The 19,956-nt window shown below is 35.2% G+C and overlaps 1 protein-coding gene across 10 annotated transcripts in view; it reads right to left on the bottom strand.

Annotated features, from left to right (window-relative positions):
- Positions 1-19,956, bottom strand: part of LOC140676130 (four and a half LIM domains protein 2-like) — a 77,159-nt gene that overhangs the window by 9,174 nt on the left and 48,029 nt on the right. For 4 of the 10 annotated variants that reach the window (XM_072910855.1, XM_072910854.1, XM_072910853.1 and 1 more), the window contains exons 5-6: positions 6,727-6,927; positions 5,488-5,662 (exon numbers count right to left, since the gene is read on the bottom strand). In XM_072910855.1, coding sequence (XP_072766956.1) covers positions 5,488-5,662; positions 6,727-6,927 — 376 coding nt within the window. The other 6 variants (XM_072910850.1, XM_072910851.1, XM_072910857.1 and 3 more) reach the window with 6 other exon arrangements.

The raw sequence follows: 19,956 nt of genomic DNA, 5'->3' as shown, positions 1-19,956 counted from the left end.
TTTTTTTCATTTATATACTTATTATGATCATAAAAATAAAAGTGTTTTGTTTATTCTTATAAAAAACCTATTATGCTTATCGCATTAAATTGTTTTCTTTTAACGGTTTCTCGAGATTAATACCTACGATTTACGACCTCATCCATCTCGAAAAATCAAAGTTATTTTTACGGATGACTCTCCCTCGCGTGCCTCTCGTTGATGATATTACGGAACGACTGATTTCAATAACCATATTTACTAGTTACATCTTCGTTTGAATCGTGCGTGATTAAATTCAGAAAATAAAAATGTCTAATGCAGCATTTGCGTCGCAAAATCGTGATTTTCTCCATCTCCGCCTGTTGTGCGATTTTGTGTAAATATATTTGTCAGATTCAAATGCAACCATTTTAAATGCAAGCCACAGGTAAACACCCAAGGCGCGGATATTCGCTGGTAATCTTCTACGCGAGCATTATCGATGATAAAAGGGAAGAAACCGATAATTGCAAAACAAATGCATTAGCGTCAAGGTAAACTAAATGCTGCGATAAAGTCAAGCGGATCATCATCATCGATTCATTATCGGTTTCATTCGAGAATTGAAGCTTTGCATTAGAAGGTAAACTGCGAGGTAGCCGAAGGTACATTGTACATAATCGAGCAAGTGCATGTGTTTATATTTCTGATAAGGTCACGCTCGAGATTTTCCATCTTTCTCTATTTTTTCTCTCTCTCCTTCTCTTTGTTTCATTTTCTTTTATTATACGTATTACCCAATTAGTTCTGATTTAGCGCTGATTTTGTTAAGAAAATTTTTACAAAACTCTCATCTCTATCGCTCTTTTTTTCATTTTGCAATAGAAGTATAAAAACGTGTGTACATATATAAGGATAAATGAAAGATCCATCTTTAAATGGATTATATCAGATGTATTGAAATTTTAACGGTATATGTGTATGTATAATCCCGTTATATCCTTATTCTTAATTCTCGACTTTATACACACTTGATCCGGTTTATCTGGTCATACACATACATACACTATTAAATAATTTTTAAACTATGTTAAATATGAATTTTTATCGAGTCAAGTAAAAGTCATTAAATTTAATGGTTCGATATATGACTTTAATTTGTATCTTTAAAAATATTTTCCACAGTATTTGTACCGCATTGTAATTATATCTGCAGTGTTGTAATTGCATTATGATAGAATGTCATGCAAATATTCTGCAGCGCGTTTAATAATATGCTATTAAATTATAAAACCGCTTTTATTTTAAGCAAAATTTTCAAGAAACGATTAGCATGCTATACTACGTTAACAATGAAACAAATTAATGTATTGCGTCTTTGAACTGATTGATCTAAGAAATATTCTCATCTAAAGAAATCATCTTAATTCTCACGATTATGATCATAATATATTTATATTTTGATATTACATTAATTATACTTGGTATATATATTCTCCCTTGCTCTGACAATTAATTTATTAATAAATGTAAGTAGATAATATCATTAATATATTAAAACAAATTGACATAATTTATATTTGAAACGAACGCGATTGTCGCGATCGTCACCTGGGTCTGCCTTTTTCGGATCTCCGACTAGGCAATCCTTGCCCAGACAGCATCTGAACTTAGGGTCGCCCTCCAGAGAGAACATGCTAAAGATCGCAACATCCTCGTCCTTCTCTTTTGCCCGCCTGATCCTCTCATCGCCCACCGTCTTCGTTTGCAGGTGTAGTTTGCTCGATAGCCGTTCACTCAATGCGTCGGTGGCCATATTTTCTCTCGCAATTGTATCTCTCTCTCTCTCTCAAAATGTTTATGCAAACAGACGCTTACATTCACCGGTTGTATCAACGTACACACGTGAAACGTGAACTTTTAGAAGTGGAACTTTCTTTACTTGGTGTTTTGCGTTTGACACCGCGCTTGGGCTTGGCTTGTAAACATGATCGACTATTTTAAGATGAGAAGTAGCGTGCCGGCTAAATTATGATTATTTTTAATTAAAGTTTTTTTTAAACGGAAGGATTGTTTAAATTTTTATTCCAATTGTCATTTTAATTTTGGATTAAAAATTTAATTATTTGTTTATCCCGTAATCAATAATCGAATTAATGAAACGGTGAATGATAAAATCGCGAGGAAAAAAAAAGAGAAAGAGAGAGAAAAAAAACCAGAGCCCGGTGTGTCGAATAATCAAACGTAGCGAATCGAGCGTGCGATTGAGCCGAGGTCTTGCGAACTACTGAAGGCAGACCGCTCTTCACTGGAGTCACCGTTGCGAGCAGGCGCGCAACGTGTGTTACCGTGTGATAACTTGATCGCTATACCACCAACGAAAGAGGCATTCTATACTATCTCTGGTTATGCTCGTGGATTATATCTGGATTATACGCGAATCTCTAGATTTTGGCCGTGGAGCCGCACTGATCGAAAATGCGTAGGGTTTTGATCCTGACCTCACCTTCTCAGTCAAGAAAAATTTCCTCTTTCGACATCTTTTTGAATTACGTCAAGTGTATAAAATGTTTAACATAATGAAGTCCATCTCACACATAGAACGATAGAATATATAATTAAACATTTCTAACATTTTGCTGACTAATATTATTAATTAGAACGCATTTTTCGTTCTCGATTAGAATACAATATTTCTATCGAAGTCAACTTCGATTAAACTGTGAATTGGAATTATATCCATTTAACGCGATACGTCACCGATTATTTTAATTTTATTTTAATTTTAACAATGAGTTTTGCCTGATCTCAAATCAGGTTTTTCCTCAATTGAGATATTAATGTGATACTAAAAGTCTTGGAATTATATATATAAATGAATAATTGAATGAAGATATTTTTCGTGAGTTAATGAATAGCTAAATCATGAATCATTCAAGTTAAAATTTACTTTAAAAGAAAATTGATTTTAAACCGATTTATATATGTTACTTTATATATGTTCCTATATTTTTTATGAATTAAATAGTTATAAAAAATTGAGTGTATTTAAATAATTTTGTAAGCAAAAATAATTACGTGATATATATAATTATTTCAATTTTAATATGTGAAAAGAATGGGTCTTGATTATTTGTGCGTTTTATTATTTGCATTTTGATAAATTAAAGAGTTCAAATATTTATCTTAAAAATTTATCTGAAAATCTTGTAATCACTAAACGATTAATGATTATTTTTTTCAATTTATAATATTTGTGTAATTTTGAAAATTTGCTTTACGTGGCCACATAAGCGTTTCTTCATCCTTCAATTGCTATCGGAAGAACCATGACAGGGATAGAGAGCACACGAGAAATATCGGGCAGATTGCATGTTTGCGGTATCATGAATTCGATCTGTTTTAACGATTTCAAAGATTGATATGTAGTTTGGAATATGTCGAGTCCTGAACACGCGCTGGCACCGAATCATTCGCGCCAAAGATTCCTAGATTGACTCTAATATCGGTTCCTTTTTATCTGCCAAGAGTGAAATTAGGATTCGCTTCGGCAACCACACTTTGACCTTTTCCAATGTGTCACGCAAATTATTCCTAACGAGCGGATATGTAAGCGAAAATAGCACGAACCGAATCTTGACAATGAATATGTTTAACTGTTATTAAAATGTACAAACATCGCACATTTCTTTAATTAATTTATATATGTTATAATTTATTGTATATAAGTAATAATTTATCAGTGAAAATTATTGTTTGCGATGATCTCGTCTGTGAAATTTCTTGATATCAAACGCAAGGTCTCCCTAAATCTTCTTTCTAAATTTAAAATGGATTTCTCTTATCTCTTTCATCTCATCTTCAAGTTCACATCTTTTGAATATATAAAAATATTCAACTAACGTTATGGCTTCTTCAAGAAGGAATTTCCTTTTTTTTATCTTATAAATATCAAGATGTGCAAGTTTATCCACTCTTTTAAGCGTTTAAATATTGAAGTTATGTCATATGGTACTAATTTTGAATAAGAACAACATTTACATTATTCATTCATCCTGACAACAATAGTGCTCATCTCGTTTCTCTTCGTCATAATTTTTAAGTGTTTCATGATCTCTTGAATGCACTGCACAATACGTGCCATAATATAATATAAGCCATTCATCGCGTAATCTTATTGTTAGTTGGACAAAATCTCTAGCAACGAGAGAAAGAGGTAGCTGCAATTTAATTAAGATGTTTATGCAGAACAATTTAACACTGCCAATAAAGGGCTGGCGAATTAGACAAAAAAAAGAGTGGCGTGCTCTCAATTTCAAAATGGCTCACAATAATTGGCATGTGTCTTACAATAATTGGTCTGGAGTCTCGGACAGCCTTGACTCAGTTACCTTAATAAGAAACACCAAATGCAAAGATCTATATTGCTTTTCTCTTTCTCGATCGTTCATGCTCCGTGCCTGACACCATGAATCACTGTCTGGGAACGATTCGCCAATGATCGATCAAGAACAGGTGTTAATGATGAAGATTGTAGGTAGAAATTACTAGGAAATTTGTGTTCCCAACTTGACCTTTCATTCTTCATCATGATTGTTACTCTCCATATCTATCTCACTCTTAACAAATTATATTATTCTCACGTTTATTTGAGTTACGATGTAATTGGTTATTCAGTAAAAAGACACCGATAGCTCTATAGTTAATCGTTTATATTTTATATATATCGATCACGTTATTTGCGCTTCATATTAGATGGCACAGCTATATGTTTACACACACATATATATATATATATATATATATATATATATATATATATATATAATCTGATATTTCTTACGTGTGCATATATATATTTACATTCCTATTCATATTTATCGTTTTCCAGAAGCACGTTCAATCTTGTTAGAATTTAATGACGCTATAAATTTTTTACAATGCAGTAAACTGCAAACATTATTAGCGAGTCGTAAAATCCATATTAACCATATTTAGGTTTCTGGAACACGTGCATTTTAACTTTCTATTTTTCCTACTTTTACTTAAAAGATGAAAAAAAAAAAGAAAGAGAGACAAGAACAAGAAATCACAGAACTTTGTAGATGCTTTTTTAAATATGAACATTTTCATCAGATATTTATATTCAATTAATTTAATTAACATCCGACAAGGACATTACGTCTTATATATGTTTTTAAACGTTATACACTGTTATTACAACAGTTACAAATAGAGAATATTTTTCTTAAATAATATATTTTATACGGCAAATATTATTTTAAAGTTTTGTAAAATCTTTTCATTTTATATCGAATTAAACAGAAATTATATTCTCATCTTCTTATTGTTCATGTGCACTTTAAAAACATCTATAAGATGTAATGTCCTTGTCGGATATTAATTAAATTAATTGAATATAAATATCTGATGAAAATGTTCATATTTAAAAAAGCATGTACAAAGTTCTGCGATATTAAGAACTTTCTTTACATTGGAAGATTGGCAATGTTGGAGATTACATACCAGCACGGAAGATCTCGCCACATCCATCGCAACGGCTGGCGAATTGGGCGTCGTAGCAGTTGCCGCAATAGATCTTGTCCACCTTGCTACCAAACTGTTTGTCCACCAAAGACACTCTGCACCTGTTGCAGAGGAAGCAGGCTTCATGCCAATGCTTGTCTTTATATGACAAATCCTGAAAAACAATATTTGATCATATTAATCTTTTTTCTCTTTTCCAATTTAGATTTATCAATTTTTATTTTACATATATGTAACTTCCATAATTGTTGAAAATTCGCTACTATATTGTTATGCAATATTCTTTCGTCAAATGTCTCATCTGATCTCAGAAAGTTGTGCATCCATTTAAAATGACATAAATTATAAACAAGAGTTGCATAAACTTTGTTTGCAATGAACAGTGTATAAAATTATATATTGCAGTATTTAATTAATTTTTTAAAAATATGCATCACGTGCATCGTGTATCTCGATAAAGTTAATAATTCCCGCAAACGAAAACCGTTGCGGATGTTGCAATCGCATGAATTATTAATCATATCAATTATATAATTACATAATATATGGTGATGATGATCACGAGAGAATTAACGTGTCCTCACTTCCTATCCATTATGGGTCGATTTTTTGCGCGTAGGAGCGAACGAATTATTGTAATAATAGCGATCGCGAGAGAGCGGAAATCGGTGTTCGGAGCTGATGCACGGGTACCCGGTACCTGCATCATCGCTTCTATTTCTAGAAATGAGTAAGTCAACGCCCATGCCTCTCCATCTATTGACACCTGGTCTCGTAATCATTCGACGGCGCTAATTGCGTCTTTGGGCTATACAACGGACGGCAAAGTATTGTAATTTATCGTTCGCGTATAACTTAGACTGAAAAACGTTAAGAACATGATTTTATGAACGATTCTGAATTTAACTGCGTCCATTATGAAATGTACTATTTTCGTATATATAATATAAATATATAGTTTTGAAATTAATCCAATATGCTATTGTCATATTATATTAAACATGATTGAAATTATTTCTTTACCAAATTGTGTGATTTTTGTCTTCAAAATTATTTAATCTAAGAATTACAAAAAAATCTTAGATTGTTTATATATATATATATATATATATATATACTTGTGTCTTGTGTAAAGATTTTTTTTTTAAATAAGTGTAGAGACCGGATTTTCAGTAAATTACATTTAAAATACTTTTCATGTGACAGAAAAATATTTACCTTGGAGTCAATGCCGATGATTTTGCTGCATTCCTCGCAGCCATTGGCGAATACGCTCTCGTAGCACTTAATGCAGTAAGGATGCTCGTCTCTGAGAACGTAACGCTGTCCTGTTAGGGATTCATCGCACTGCCAGCAACAGAAATGGCCGCTATGCCAGTCCTTGTTCATCGCCTTTGTGTATTCGCCACTGAAAATCAACTGCAATGCGAATACCACGATTAAAATTCACGATAGACAAATATTTGTAAAAATATCAATCTCAGAACTTTTATGTACATTGATCGATTGTCCGATAATAGTTTGTATTAAATCCAATTCTGAATCCAACTTTGCATTCAACATTCTTCAAATTTGAATAGTTTATGATGGCTTATGCATATCTTTATTATAGTGAATTCCACTTTTTTAACAAAGAAAATATTCAATAGTTGTATAATGGCAACTTTTATGTTGCTACTGATTGTCATACTGAATATATTGATATTAATAATTCTATGCTTATCATATATGTAATACTTATAAAATTTTGTTTTAATGTTAGATTTATGTACTAATTATGATTCTCCTCGAAGAAGTATAAATTTTAATCACGGGTTAAACACTGTACATGTATTGCAAGTTATTAGTTTGCTCATATAAAATGTGAAGTCTAATCGTAAGAATTATGATTACTAAATTAAATTGTTGATACATATTTTTATAGCGGGCTACGTTTCCACACCTAGTTGTGGAAATTTGATATATTGAGAGGAAAAGTCACACACGGTAGTCGTCTCTCAAGACGTTTTTTCACAATTTTAAAGGAAACGACGTAAAAACGCCCAAGAATTCCGGAGATAGCACGGTAAGGAAATCGCATGCTCCTCTCATTGTGTTTTTCTATCGTTTTGTTGTTTCGTCGAGAGTTCTTCGATCGGCTTTCCCGATTGTGCGCGCGATTATGGCGAACGGAATCGTTGGTTCGTGCTGATAATATGTACCTTGGATGAGTGCTGTTGTATGTGCTGGCTGAGTATTTCTGTACAAAGTCATATCTATCGTGACATGCGTATGACTGTACAAATCTTGTCTCGATCGCTTTCCGTCGCGCAAGTCAAGCAAGTGTTCTTTTTTGCTTCCTTAAGGGCTATTATGTTTTATCAGTCTTTACAGAATCATTAATTTTTGTTAAAAAACTAGCGTCATTTCTATTACTTATAAAGTAAATACTTTACAAGCAATTTGTGTAAGAATTTTTTAAAGGCTGATAAAAAATGATATATATATATATGATTTTGTGAAAATAGAACGTCTTTTTTCTCGAATTTCTGAAGTGCCTGGATATGGCAAGGTACGTTCATCGAAATTATGGCTGGAAGTCACGAAATGTCAGAGGACATCCGGAGGAAATTATTTCCAGCGAGTGATATCGTTTTAGATATGGGAAGCGTGATCTTTGCGTGACGAGATAGAAACGCGATGTCCGAAGTTAATCTTTTTTCATTCAAGAGTATTTTCGGCTGCTCGTAAATCGTAAGTTTCAAGTTTGTTACGAGCGAATAGAGGGATAGTGTTTATGAGATTAATTGCGCTTTCAAGCACAATCGAATAGTAAAAGTAAAACCGTATTAGAAATATATTGTTTATTTTCTACGCAATACTAGTTTATGCAATTAACTCTAAAGATCGAGAGAGAAAAATTATATTAAATTAGACTGTATTAAGATCAATTTAATTTTATGAAATCATACTCCTTATATTTACTGATGAACACACTGATGAAATGAGACGATTGTTATGCACACAAGACTGTACCGATTTCAGTTTCCTAAATAAACATTTAGAAGATGTCTAAAAAGATAATGTAATATTAGAAATTTTAGAAACGCGTCCTTTGGATATTTTATTTCAGACTTAATTGCATCGAGAATTTTTGTTGAGTTTTTTACTCCTTGATAGTCCTTCTTTATTATTGATTTTTTTCTAGATCGTAATCTTACTTATCGAGGAAAAAATTCACTTTCAAGATCAGTTTGAGCTTGAAGCGCAAATATTTATGTTGTTTAAGCATCACTGTATTTTGCTTTAGCGGTATTTTGAGACTAACGCTCTTCAGGGTCCCGTTTTCGAAAAATGTGGCCCGCGAGCAAATGGACGGTAATCACGACGATGGACTGCCATTAAGAGGAGCAAGAAAGAAGAAGAAATGATAAAGAAGCTATGCGGGTCTGCCGGACTATATCGTCAGCCAGCACATACTCTTCGATGGCGTGGTGATTGTTCTGCGTGCTGTCGACCTCCGTGATCGTGACCTCCGATGCATTCTGGTCCTGGCTCTCTCGACGCTTGGTCGTCTTCTTCACTTTGCGCACCTTGCGCTCGGTGGTCGTGTACACTACACTGTCTACGTCCGCCATCTCTGTGTTTTACCCTTTTCCGTCTTCTCTGTCACAATGCGCTCTCTCTCTTCTAAGCGATAAGATCGACTGAGCGTTGGGGTGACAACAGGAAAAAGGATACGAGAGAGGAAAGAGAGAGAGAGAGAGAGAGAGAGAGAGAGAGAGAGAGAGAGAGGGAAAGATGAAAAAGATTGAGAGAGTCCGCGAGTTTTTCGATCGTCGGTTTGGAAAAAGAAATCAGAGCAGCGAGACCACTGGTCCGGGGCTGCTACTGCTCAGCGGCTTTCGAGCTTGCGAACTGACTGACTGAAATCTAGGATCGGTCCGCTCTCCGGGCGTCATCATATCGGGACGCTATTTTCGGCGTCCCGACGACTCCAGAAACGCTCCGCACCCGTCCGCCGTCTCCCCTTTGCCACCCTTCCTCCCCGTCGTCCTTCCACACCCTCCTCCCTGTCGTTCGACCACTCTTCTCCTTCCTCTACCCTCTCCTTCTCTTGAATCTCGATGCAGTGTGCCGGGTGCAACTTTTCTACGATACGCCCGTCTACTCTTTCTCCTCGTCTTTCTTTCTTCTTCCTAGAATTTCTTCATCCTGTTCTCCTTGTCGCTCATGGTATGAAATTCTCTCTACCAGTCGCCGATCTTCTCGATGACATCGCCGCCCCTTGGATACTTCTTCTTCTTGCCGTCTTCCTTTTACGAGTATTTCTGGAAGATCCTGTAGCTTCGATTCGCACGGGGAAACGAAGCAGGGTCGACATAGTTTGTCGCGAATTCCGGACGAGCTTTGCCTCGCGGAGCGTCTAGCATTTTTCGATCCGTTTCGCAAGAGAAACGGGGAAGCTGCAATGCGGGCAGACACTTTGTTAAAGTCAGCTTTATACTTCGTGTTAAATTATTGATGTCGCGTCGTCGTCGCCACCACCGCTGCCATTGCGGGCGACGGTCGTGAAAATACTCGAGGAATTAATTTTTCATAGAAACTATCAAGTCGCATATTTTTATGAATAATTGTTTTAACAATTTATGACTGCGAATTATTATCGATTTTAACCAAAACGATTTAGTCAAGGACTGTGGATCATTTTTTATTAAAACCATAGGAAGAAAAAGAGGGACAATTGTTTTTTTTTTTTTAGCATTTCTCCAAGATGACAAATATTGATATATAATCATTGTTTGATCAGTACAAATAATACATTACAGAATTTTGCCAATTAAATTTGAAACCTTATAATTTTTGCTTTAGGTTGAATTGATCAAATAAATCGTCCTTTTCAGATATTATTTACAACTTTTTATATAAAACTCATTAAGGTAAAAGCTCTTGCTTGATTTTAATAAGTGTAAAAATATGAATAGATTCATAAACGTTCCGTATAAATAGTGACAGCGAGCGATCATAAAATAGCCCGTTTACGATAATCGTGAGAGTTTCTTCACTCTTTTTTGAACTTTTGATGATTTTGTTGTAACACGTTTATGTGACATGTTTTAAAAGTTAGTATTATATTTTTAAAATTTTATATCTAGTACGGAAATAGAGGGATCATCCCTTCAGCCGAGCGTATCGTTTTGAGGAAAGTATCAGATTGCTGGTTACACGACACTATGATAAAAACGGAAATGCGAGATCGGCCATGACTCAGAATCCCCTGTCGATTTTTTCCCCTCGAATCTGCTGAAAAAAAGTGTCGCCGCGACGACTTGATCTCCTGCCAAACAGGTGGTTCCTGGCCGCCGTGCGTGGGCGGGCAGAAAAATAGAATTCGAAAAGTAGAGATAGATAGAGCAATCGGCGAAGTAATTGGGTCGGAATGTTTCACACATCACCAATATCTCCTACCCACCCACGCATGGGGAAAACTTGCGTGGACATTAATCCACGTGTAATTTCAGAATACAAACCAATCATGAGAGTGTTAAATTTGGGAAAATAATAAGAATATATATATATATATATATATATATATATATATCATAAGATCCGAGAATGTATATATATATATATATAATGTATATATAATAAATCTTAATTTTTAAAATTAATTTAATTATTAAAATTCAAAAGTTATGAATAAAAATCTATCTTTAGTCATAAGTTCTCTGTTTGGATTCTTATAATGTTACTTTTTTCATAACATATTATATAGCCCTTTCTATTGATATTCTTATACATACACATATGCCCATATATGTGTATATATATATATATATATATATATATATATATATATATATATGCATATAAATATAATATTATGAAAAATTTTTTAGATGATTAAAGAATGAAAACTAAAAAAAAAAAATATTTTTTTTCTTATCAATTTTTTTAAAAAAATTATATTGCAAAAGATCAATCAATAATGTAATATAAAAAGCAGCATATAAAAAAATGATGCAGAATTGATTTGTCAATTAATCATGATGAAGCTTCAATATTTCAGTATTTAGATAATTACAGTTATCTATTTTTGATTCATAATTTAAAAATCTGAGAATGTATATTAGCGATGGGGTGTTTCGTGCCGTATTACTATTATTGTCGATACTTTTAATAACTATGAAATATATTATTTAACAACTGCAGTAAATCAATATGATATTTTATTTTGTATAATTCCAATAATCCAAAATTAGCTGTACGGGATTGTTACTTTATTATTGCAAGCAATATTTCATAACAAAAGCCACTTATAAATAAATAATTAAAGTATAAAAATGTTACATAAGGTACAGAGTACTATTATAAAGGATACAACCAATCGGTAATATAATATTGTGGAGTCTGAAGAGGGAATTAAAAATATTCGGGCGGCGTTTCGTTTGAAAAAGAAGGCGGCGTCACCGATGATTCTCGGCGTCGACAACGAATTTCGTCGTCGTGTAAATGTCGTGCTGAATGCGTGCGCGCGATGTATACGTATATTATTTGCAGACGAGTATGAGATTGATATTTTAGGAGACCCCACGCGTGAAGCACACGGCACCAATAAACGTCGCGGCAGCGCCGAGAGCTTCGTGCAAATATCAAGTGCGTTTTGTTGCGTTTGCGTTCCGTTCCGATGTGAAAGCACCCGAAATCGATCCCCTTGCATGCTTAAAAATTATTTATATGAAGTAAGACGGGTAACATTGATAAACTTTAGCGCCAATTGCTTCTTGCAATTGTAGAGCTTCTTAAATATCGTTGTTTCACGAGACATCTCTCTATGACTTTCAATTTCGATGATAGTTTGTATATGTTATTAATATATAGTTTATACTGACAATGAGATATAGATTTACTAAGAATGATTTCATATTGTTGAAATAGCTGATTGTTTATTTGGCTCTGCTTTCAGAAAATTTTGATCACTCTACAAGCAAGATTTTGTATAAATACATATATTAGATATTTAAAGTAATTTATTATACTTATATAATTTAAGACACTTGAGATATTTAACTTTAGATACAATTGTGTTAATAGTTTGTGTATGATAATATATTTTAACAATATTTTCGGTATGCTTTTCATATGTTTACGTTATTGCAACGCCAATACTTGGCTACTAATTTTTCGAAAGTAGACGAACTTCTTCGTGAAAGAAGCACGTGGGATTCTTTAGTAACGAATGCTCACTTGCGTAGCCAAATATTCGAAATATTTTGGGAACAAGTATTGCGAAAGATCGGAAATGGCTTGTTCCACGCGACGGTTGAATCGTATCTGAGACTTTTTCCTTATGGTAATATAAAAAATAAAATTAGCAAATTGACTCCTCCAGTTTATCTAATGTGTCTTGTTAAATCACGTTTATTGACATATTAGACCTCACGAAATAAAGAAAACCAACGATCAACGGTGATTATTTTTAGTTGCCAAAGCTTCAAATACACTGGATATTAAAAGACTCCATTCGTCATGAAACCTACTCGTAGTTATAAATGCGCGCTTTCCTGGATGTAGTAAATTGTAAATGCTTTAACTGTATGTAAGCGTAAACTTTTTAACTCAACTCGTACAGATGAAGGGGCCACAGTGTAGCTACACCAGCTGTTTTCAATTATAACGTCATAAGTGAAAAAAATTCAGACTTTAGCTTTTAGCTTTTTAATAGCTAAATGGCTTTTCGTCCATTGCAAACAATTTTAATTTGTTAAATAGATAAATAAAGAATTCTAGGAATTTCTGTATAAAATAAATCCTAACACATTGTTAACTCTTTCTCTCTTTCTTTTTTCTTTTTTCAAGCATCTCTCTTTTTTTTAGCAAATTATTTTGTTTTTATTTTCTATATATAATATGTGTTTGATTAATAAAAGAATTTGTAACACTATTATTTTAGAAAAATGATTTGTTTCTGTATATAATTGTGACCATCATTTACATAAATTTCTCATGCGCTTTTAACAAGACTTGTTTCTTGAGATCAAAATACATTTAATAAAGTTTAAAAAAGAAATTAAAAGTAGAAGAGCATTCGCGAAGAATCAAGATTTTAATTGTAAAAATGTTTTAAAATTTTATGACAAATTAATATAGATCAACGAAGACTCGAAAGGAGAATGAAAACATAAATTGTTTATATGAAATGAAATGATGATTACTGGCGATTTGAATATATTGTATTTTTGAATGAATGCCAGATGGCAATCTAATCGCTCGCAAATTGTTCACAATCTGCTTGTTTTGATTATGCAAGATTGTCGGTGTAAAGGAGAATGACGTTGCAAACGATTCTTACATTTGTGTATTCGTCGAAATGCTGTCAAAATTTTCTTGTACATTGTTATTGCGTTTCAAGATCAATTCCAAGCTTTAAGGAGGACTACTACATTTCTATTATCTGTGTCAATGTGTTGTAAAAGAAGCTGGAAATTTCATAATTGCACGAATCCAATTAATTTACTTTTAAAATATGTAATAAGAATAAACGTAATGAAAAAAATGGAATTCTTTTTAAGCAATCATCTAAGCATTAAGTTTAAAAAAAAAAAAAAAAATCGCGTATTTTATTTCAATAGCTGTTAAATAATTTACTAATGTACTAATTATCAATATAATTTTCTGACACATTAATAGAATTAGAGAATTTAACCCACATTGCTAAACAAAGCTCCTTGCTCCTATTGCCTTTTTACCATCTCTTTATTAAGTTTTAAATCAGAAAATTTATTAAATTTTCTATGATAGTATATAGAAATTTGTTTTCTTGTGCAAAATAAATTTGTAAATTTATAATATATATCTACGAATTATAATATAAGAAATTTATTATTTTCTGTAAGTTTCCTTCTTCCTTCCAAGAGAAAAGTTTTGGCGTAAAAAGAGGATATTGATGAGAAATTATATTTTTAAGAAAAATATATGTATAATATTGACAAACTAATATATATATTTATCTCAATATTATTTTAATTAATAAATTATAATCTTTTAAATTATGTACCGACTTATTTCGTTTAAATTGTATGTTAAATATATAAATGGGAAATTTATCCATCTCGTAATATGGATTAAGAATTTAAATTATGTTATTTTGATATCATTAAAATATTTTAGGATTAGTTGAAACAGTTATAAAAATATTTATAACTGAGAGAGAGGAATCCTTCAAACAAGGATTTGTGCAGTTATGATTGTCACAAGCGTGTATTACCCAGAATGCTTTATTCTGATCGGTGTCAGGTGTCGTGTACTGTATAGGCCTTCTGGAACTCACATCCTCTGCGTCCACAAACTCTTCAGTATCTTCCTCGAACGATGACATTGATCTCGAGTCCTCTTTTCTCTTCCCACGCCAGCCATTTGGTTCTTTCGAGGAGTCGAAAATAACGTTTCCGATTCTCTCGTGGTCCTCCTCACTAGCGTCTTCGAAGCTGGACACTTTCAACGTCTTGTTCCTCCGCGATTTCTCCACAGAAGCGACAGCATTGGTCGCCGTGTAAGCCTGTCTATCGTGATCGTCCGACTTGTCTCTCGAGGTGGACCGAAATCTTTTACTTTTGAAGGATTTTCTGGCGGAGCCGCCACGAAAGGATAGATCTCTTTTGCTTTCGGAGAGCCCGACGATGTTGTTCTCGAATTCTTCCAAGATTTCATCTTCCAACGGAATGTCCTCCAGTGTGGTCTGTACTTCCACCGAAACGCTCTTCTTGCTCTCCGATCTCGACAACTGTGGACTATTGGTGGGTGATGTATTCGTTGACATGTCCCTTAACAAATCGCGTACCGTTTGCACGGATATATCAGACTTGCGACGTTCGGGTTCGCGACTTCTTTTCGATTTCTTCATGCTCAAATTTTCCGCTGACTTGCTGATCTCCGCATTTCTAGACTTCAGTCTAGTGGGCTTTCTCAGAATCGTTGTCGAGGATTTACCGGACTTGGGTTTTTTCTGGCTAACAAAAATTCTCTCCTCGATACCTGGGCCGACAACAGCTGAGTCGATTTTCGGAAGATCGTTGGAGAGATTTTGCATTTTCTTAGAAACGTCAGCGCTCTTTGGCTTTTTCGAAGGATCCGGAGATCTCGAGGGTGATTTTCGCGGGGTCCTTCGCTTGATCTTCCTCTCCTCGTGATCGGACTCGTCAACCGACGAAGCCGATTGCGAGTCCTTATACTTTTCAATAACTGGCAGACCATCGAAGGATCTCATGGTGGGCGCTTCGTTGCCCGAGTCCTGGTCGAAGGATGTGTCCACCTCACTCGAGGAGACGGATATTTCTTTTCCATCGTGGGCGAACGGGATCGGCGTCGGTATTCTGACATACTTATCCGGCTCCGGCGCGGCCAACGATTGCGCGACTTGCTGTAAACTTTCTCTGATCTCCGTATTGATCTCTTCCAACGATCTCTTCGTCTCGATATAATCGTCATCGTTATAATCGTGTCGATCGACTTGAACAGTCCACGCTTCTCCGTCGTTCTCTTCAATGAGATAATTTAAATCTGGGCTGAGTCTCGAGTCCGGCTTCGAGCCACCGAGCAAATACCTGGTGCTACACTCCGAGAGTGTACTTCGACCGTCGAAATTTCGATCCAAAGAGCGAAGCTCGCTTCGCACTCTCAGACTGTACTCGTGCAGATTCTCAAGCTTGTGCTTGGCGCTGCGAGGAAACCGCACATCGGTCGAATGGCTGATGGTGCAGAAGGAATCATGGATGCTCTGAACGTCGTTATTCGCTGGCTCGTGATACGAGAGGCACGGTGTTGGCGGATTGATGCTGATTGCTACGCCATCGGACATGTGTCGTAGGCATGCCAGCAGTTCTAAAACGCCGACGCAGCCGACTAGCACCGATAACAATAAGCCCATCTTCGATTCAGATAATTAATGAGGTAATGATTGAAAATTATTGTTTTATGAATTCAACTCGTTTACACGACATGAATTCATTGTCAAAGCATTTATTGTAGATTGAAAGTAAAGTTCAGCTTAAGATAGATTTTTTTTAAACAATTGTATCAGTTGGCAAGATTATAGTCTTGTTTATTGGTTATAAATGTCTTGGTTATTTATTGATACATCTATTACAGTGTCTTATTGCATAATCCAAATTTCTGCTCTCGTATTTTCAATTAGCTATAAATAATTATGTTCTGGCAGCATTTCAAATGATGATCTAATTCTTCACTTTTCATCAAGTAAGATCGCATATTGCTAACTTTGCTGACTAAAATTCAATATCGGAAAAGATTCTTATATGAGAAAAATGTTTTCTGTTTTCAGAAAAAATTTGCAATTAGCAGGATTTTTATCGCTGATCGATAAAGATCGCGCGATAATCATTCGTATCACGACGATTCGTTAACTTCTTTCCATTTCGATGATAATTTCTGATGAATGACCTCACGTATAAAGAGAAAGAGAGTGACTCGATTCAGCAGAAATTATGTGAGTTTTTACGTTATTACATCTTTTCTCGAATTTGTCACGATCTACACCGAGTGATTCGGGGACGTGCCTCGTCATCGATTATTTTCGCGAGAGCTTCTATAGAGCTTTTCTCTCGGAAATAGTCGCAATTTGTAATGCACAAGATTAGCTTTGTATTCCGCTCGCTGCTGAACAATTTGGCAGACGACATGCGAATGTGATTGCAACACTTGTCTTCTACTTTATTCTGGATTCCCAGGAGTTTTCGCGATCGATGTCGATGGATTTTTCTCCAGGCAATATACGACGTTAGACGAATTCGCGAGATGCAAGATTTCTTGCGCGTTCAGTCGCGTTCAAATAAAGAGAAAGAGAGATACTCGATTGCGAGGAATTTCACCTCAGGTAACTCTCTCCTGAATATTTCCTTGCATCTTTTCAGATATCCGTCAGCATTCCAGTACTCGTTTCTGAAAGCATCGTCCGAATCGACCATTCGCACGTGACAATTTCGTGGCTTTAGCAGCGTGAGCACCGGTCTCTCAAGGTAATAATTCTTGGTGTCGGTGACGTCATGGGGGAAGACAGACGACGATTACGCGATTCTGAGAGGGGGCTGGCCCACCCACGCGTCACTCTACTCCACCACTAAGACGTAGTAAACGTTTTCTTCACACGTCAATGCGGCGTCTCTCTCTCTCTCTCTCTCTCTCTTTCTCTCTCTCTCTCTCTCTTTCTCTCTCTCTCTCTCTCTCTCTCTCTTTTTCTTTCTCTCCTTTTCGATATCGAAATGATTAGGCGTCAACGATAGCTATCGAAACGCGAGCTATCGGATCACGCATTCGATCACGCGATTATCGGCTTATCCATGCGGCCGGATGGCGGCCGGAGCACTGTTTTATTTTTCGCGGGCAAAAGCGGCTGGCCAGGCTGGTAGCCGTCGGCTCGTTATGTCTCAACGTCGCGAGACGTCGGTACACGATGCGCGGGACCCGGCTAAAGGCTAAAGTTAGCCCGAATGTCCCTGGACCTGAGTTCCTGTCCTTAATGGCTATGCGATGGATCAGCGTAAACGAGGTAATTAACGATGCCGATTCGCAGCAGTCGCGGGTTGAGAGTACCGTCACCGGTCATATTAGTGAGCAATCGATCGTATCCGCTCAATAACGTGACTTAATTCGCGAGGGAGCCTCGCCGATGTTTCAGTGCGAGTACATCAGATGCGACTCTGCGCTCGTTAAAACGACTCGAATATTTTGACTACGCGATGACGCCCGTAGATCTCACGTGGCTGCCAGAAGCGTAGAGATCTGACTACTGATCTATTTGAGAGGTAAACAAAATTTTTAACCTTCGATAATTGTTGCAATTCATAATTTGGCAATTTACCATGATGCTTGACGGATTGGAGCGCAATTATCTTGTAGCCTATTTCGCTAAAGCCTTTTAATTTACTTGAAATTATATATTATGTGCATATATATAGTTAAGTAGGATTATACATAATCCTACGCTTATAAAATGTATTTTTAATATATTATAACTAGAAAATTGTGCTTGTCATTGCAAAATTTTTCTCTCGCGAGTTTATATATTATACAATTGAATAAAAAATAAAATACATCTAGTTCGGGGCACACACATCCGACTGAAAGAATTCTGGATTTATTATAAATCTGAGAAAATGAATATGCGTGCGTGCTTATCCTCAAATAACAGTGAGAGCCAAATTTTGCGCGACTACTAACAGGGTCAAGAATGATTCGTGTTGCAATACTAAATTAGCTCTGCATTCGATTCCCCAAATATTCCGCCTGCTCCACATATACATATGGTAATCGCCGACGCGTCGCGTCGCGTCGCGTCGCGGTTGCCCGAGAGAGCTTCTGGCGTCACACTCGATAGATTTTATTTCGGTTACCTCAGTTCGGTTACCTCAGTTTGCAAATCAACGTCAGAACGCGAGATCCCTGATACACGTATTTTGCGCGCGGTACGTCGTTCTGGCGCTCCTCCAACGAGAAGATATCGGAGCAGCGGAGGCCGGAGCGAGCTTATCGAATCCCGATGATCCATATTCGCGGGTAATCGCGATGCTGAACCAGCGACGGCATTCGAATTTCAATGAAAGCAAACGACACCTCCCTCGCGGCTGCTTCATCACACAAGTGGGAAAACAAGATAGTGTGACAAAAATGAAGATACATCGATGATGGGGTTGTACAATCCAAACACGTGCGGCATTCAGGGACATTTTACTCAATAGATGTAGATATAGAATTACTTTTCAAGTATTTAGAAAAATCTTTAAACACAGAAAGAATATGCTATTTTAACGAGGAGAAAATTATAAAATTAAACTTATTCTTCTCTAATAATATTATTTACAATCAGTACAATATCCACCGAAAGTATAGGTATATATATAAATAAAAAAAGAACAATATATATATTTTACAAATTAGTATCGGTTTAATAAGATATATAAATATAAGCTTTTGAAGATTTAAAAAATGGTTTTGTGCTTACATGGCACTAATAATATTTTGCATGTCAGAGGTTTAATTACGTTGATATAAACTAATCAAAAGTATAAATAAGAAGTCCATCTGTCTCATGATTTTTGTTAGAGTGATACAAGTTGTGTACTGTAATTGCATTATTTCAAAATAAGAGCTCAATAATGCAATTGACACTGATTGTATAATATTGCTGTACTCACTCTTTCTCTCTCTCTCTCTCTTGTGTGATTGAAAAAAAATTTAATTTTCTCTATTTTCTTTATTAACAGCAAATAAAGTTGATATTATGATATTAAGTGCCAAGTATGTTGCGTAAAGTATGATTCATTTCATGAAATCATTTCTCGGTACAAAAAAATTAATGTTATCTATGAAGTCTATCAAGAGTTTTCAAGATAAAGTATCAGAAACTATTTTCTTAAATAAATATGCTATAAGATATAACGAATACTCAATATA

The sequence above is a fragment of the Anoplolepis gracilipes genome, chromosome 2, assembly GCF_047496725.1.
Source record: "Anoplolepis gracilipes chromosome 2, ASM4749672v1, whole genome shotgun sequence".
Classification (NCBI taxonomy): Eukaryota; Metazoa; Arthropoda; class Insecta; order Hymenoptera; family Formicidae; genus Anoplolepis; species Anoplolepis gracilipes.
The sequence above is the reverse complement of the archived record's forward strand: the minus strand, read 5'-3'. Positions and strand labels throughout refer to the sequence as shown.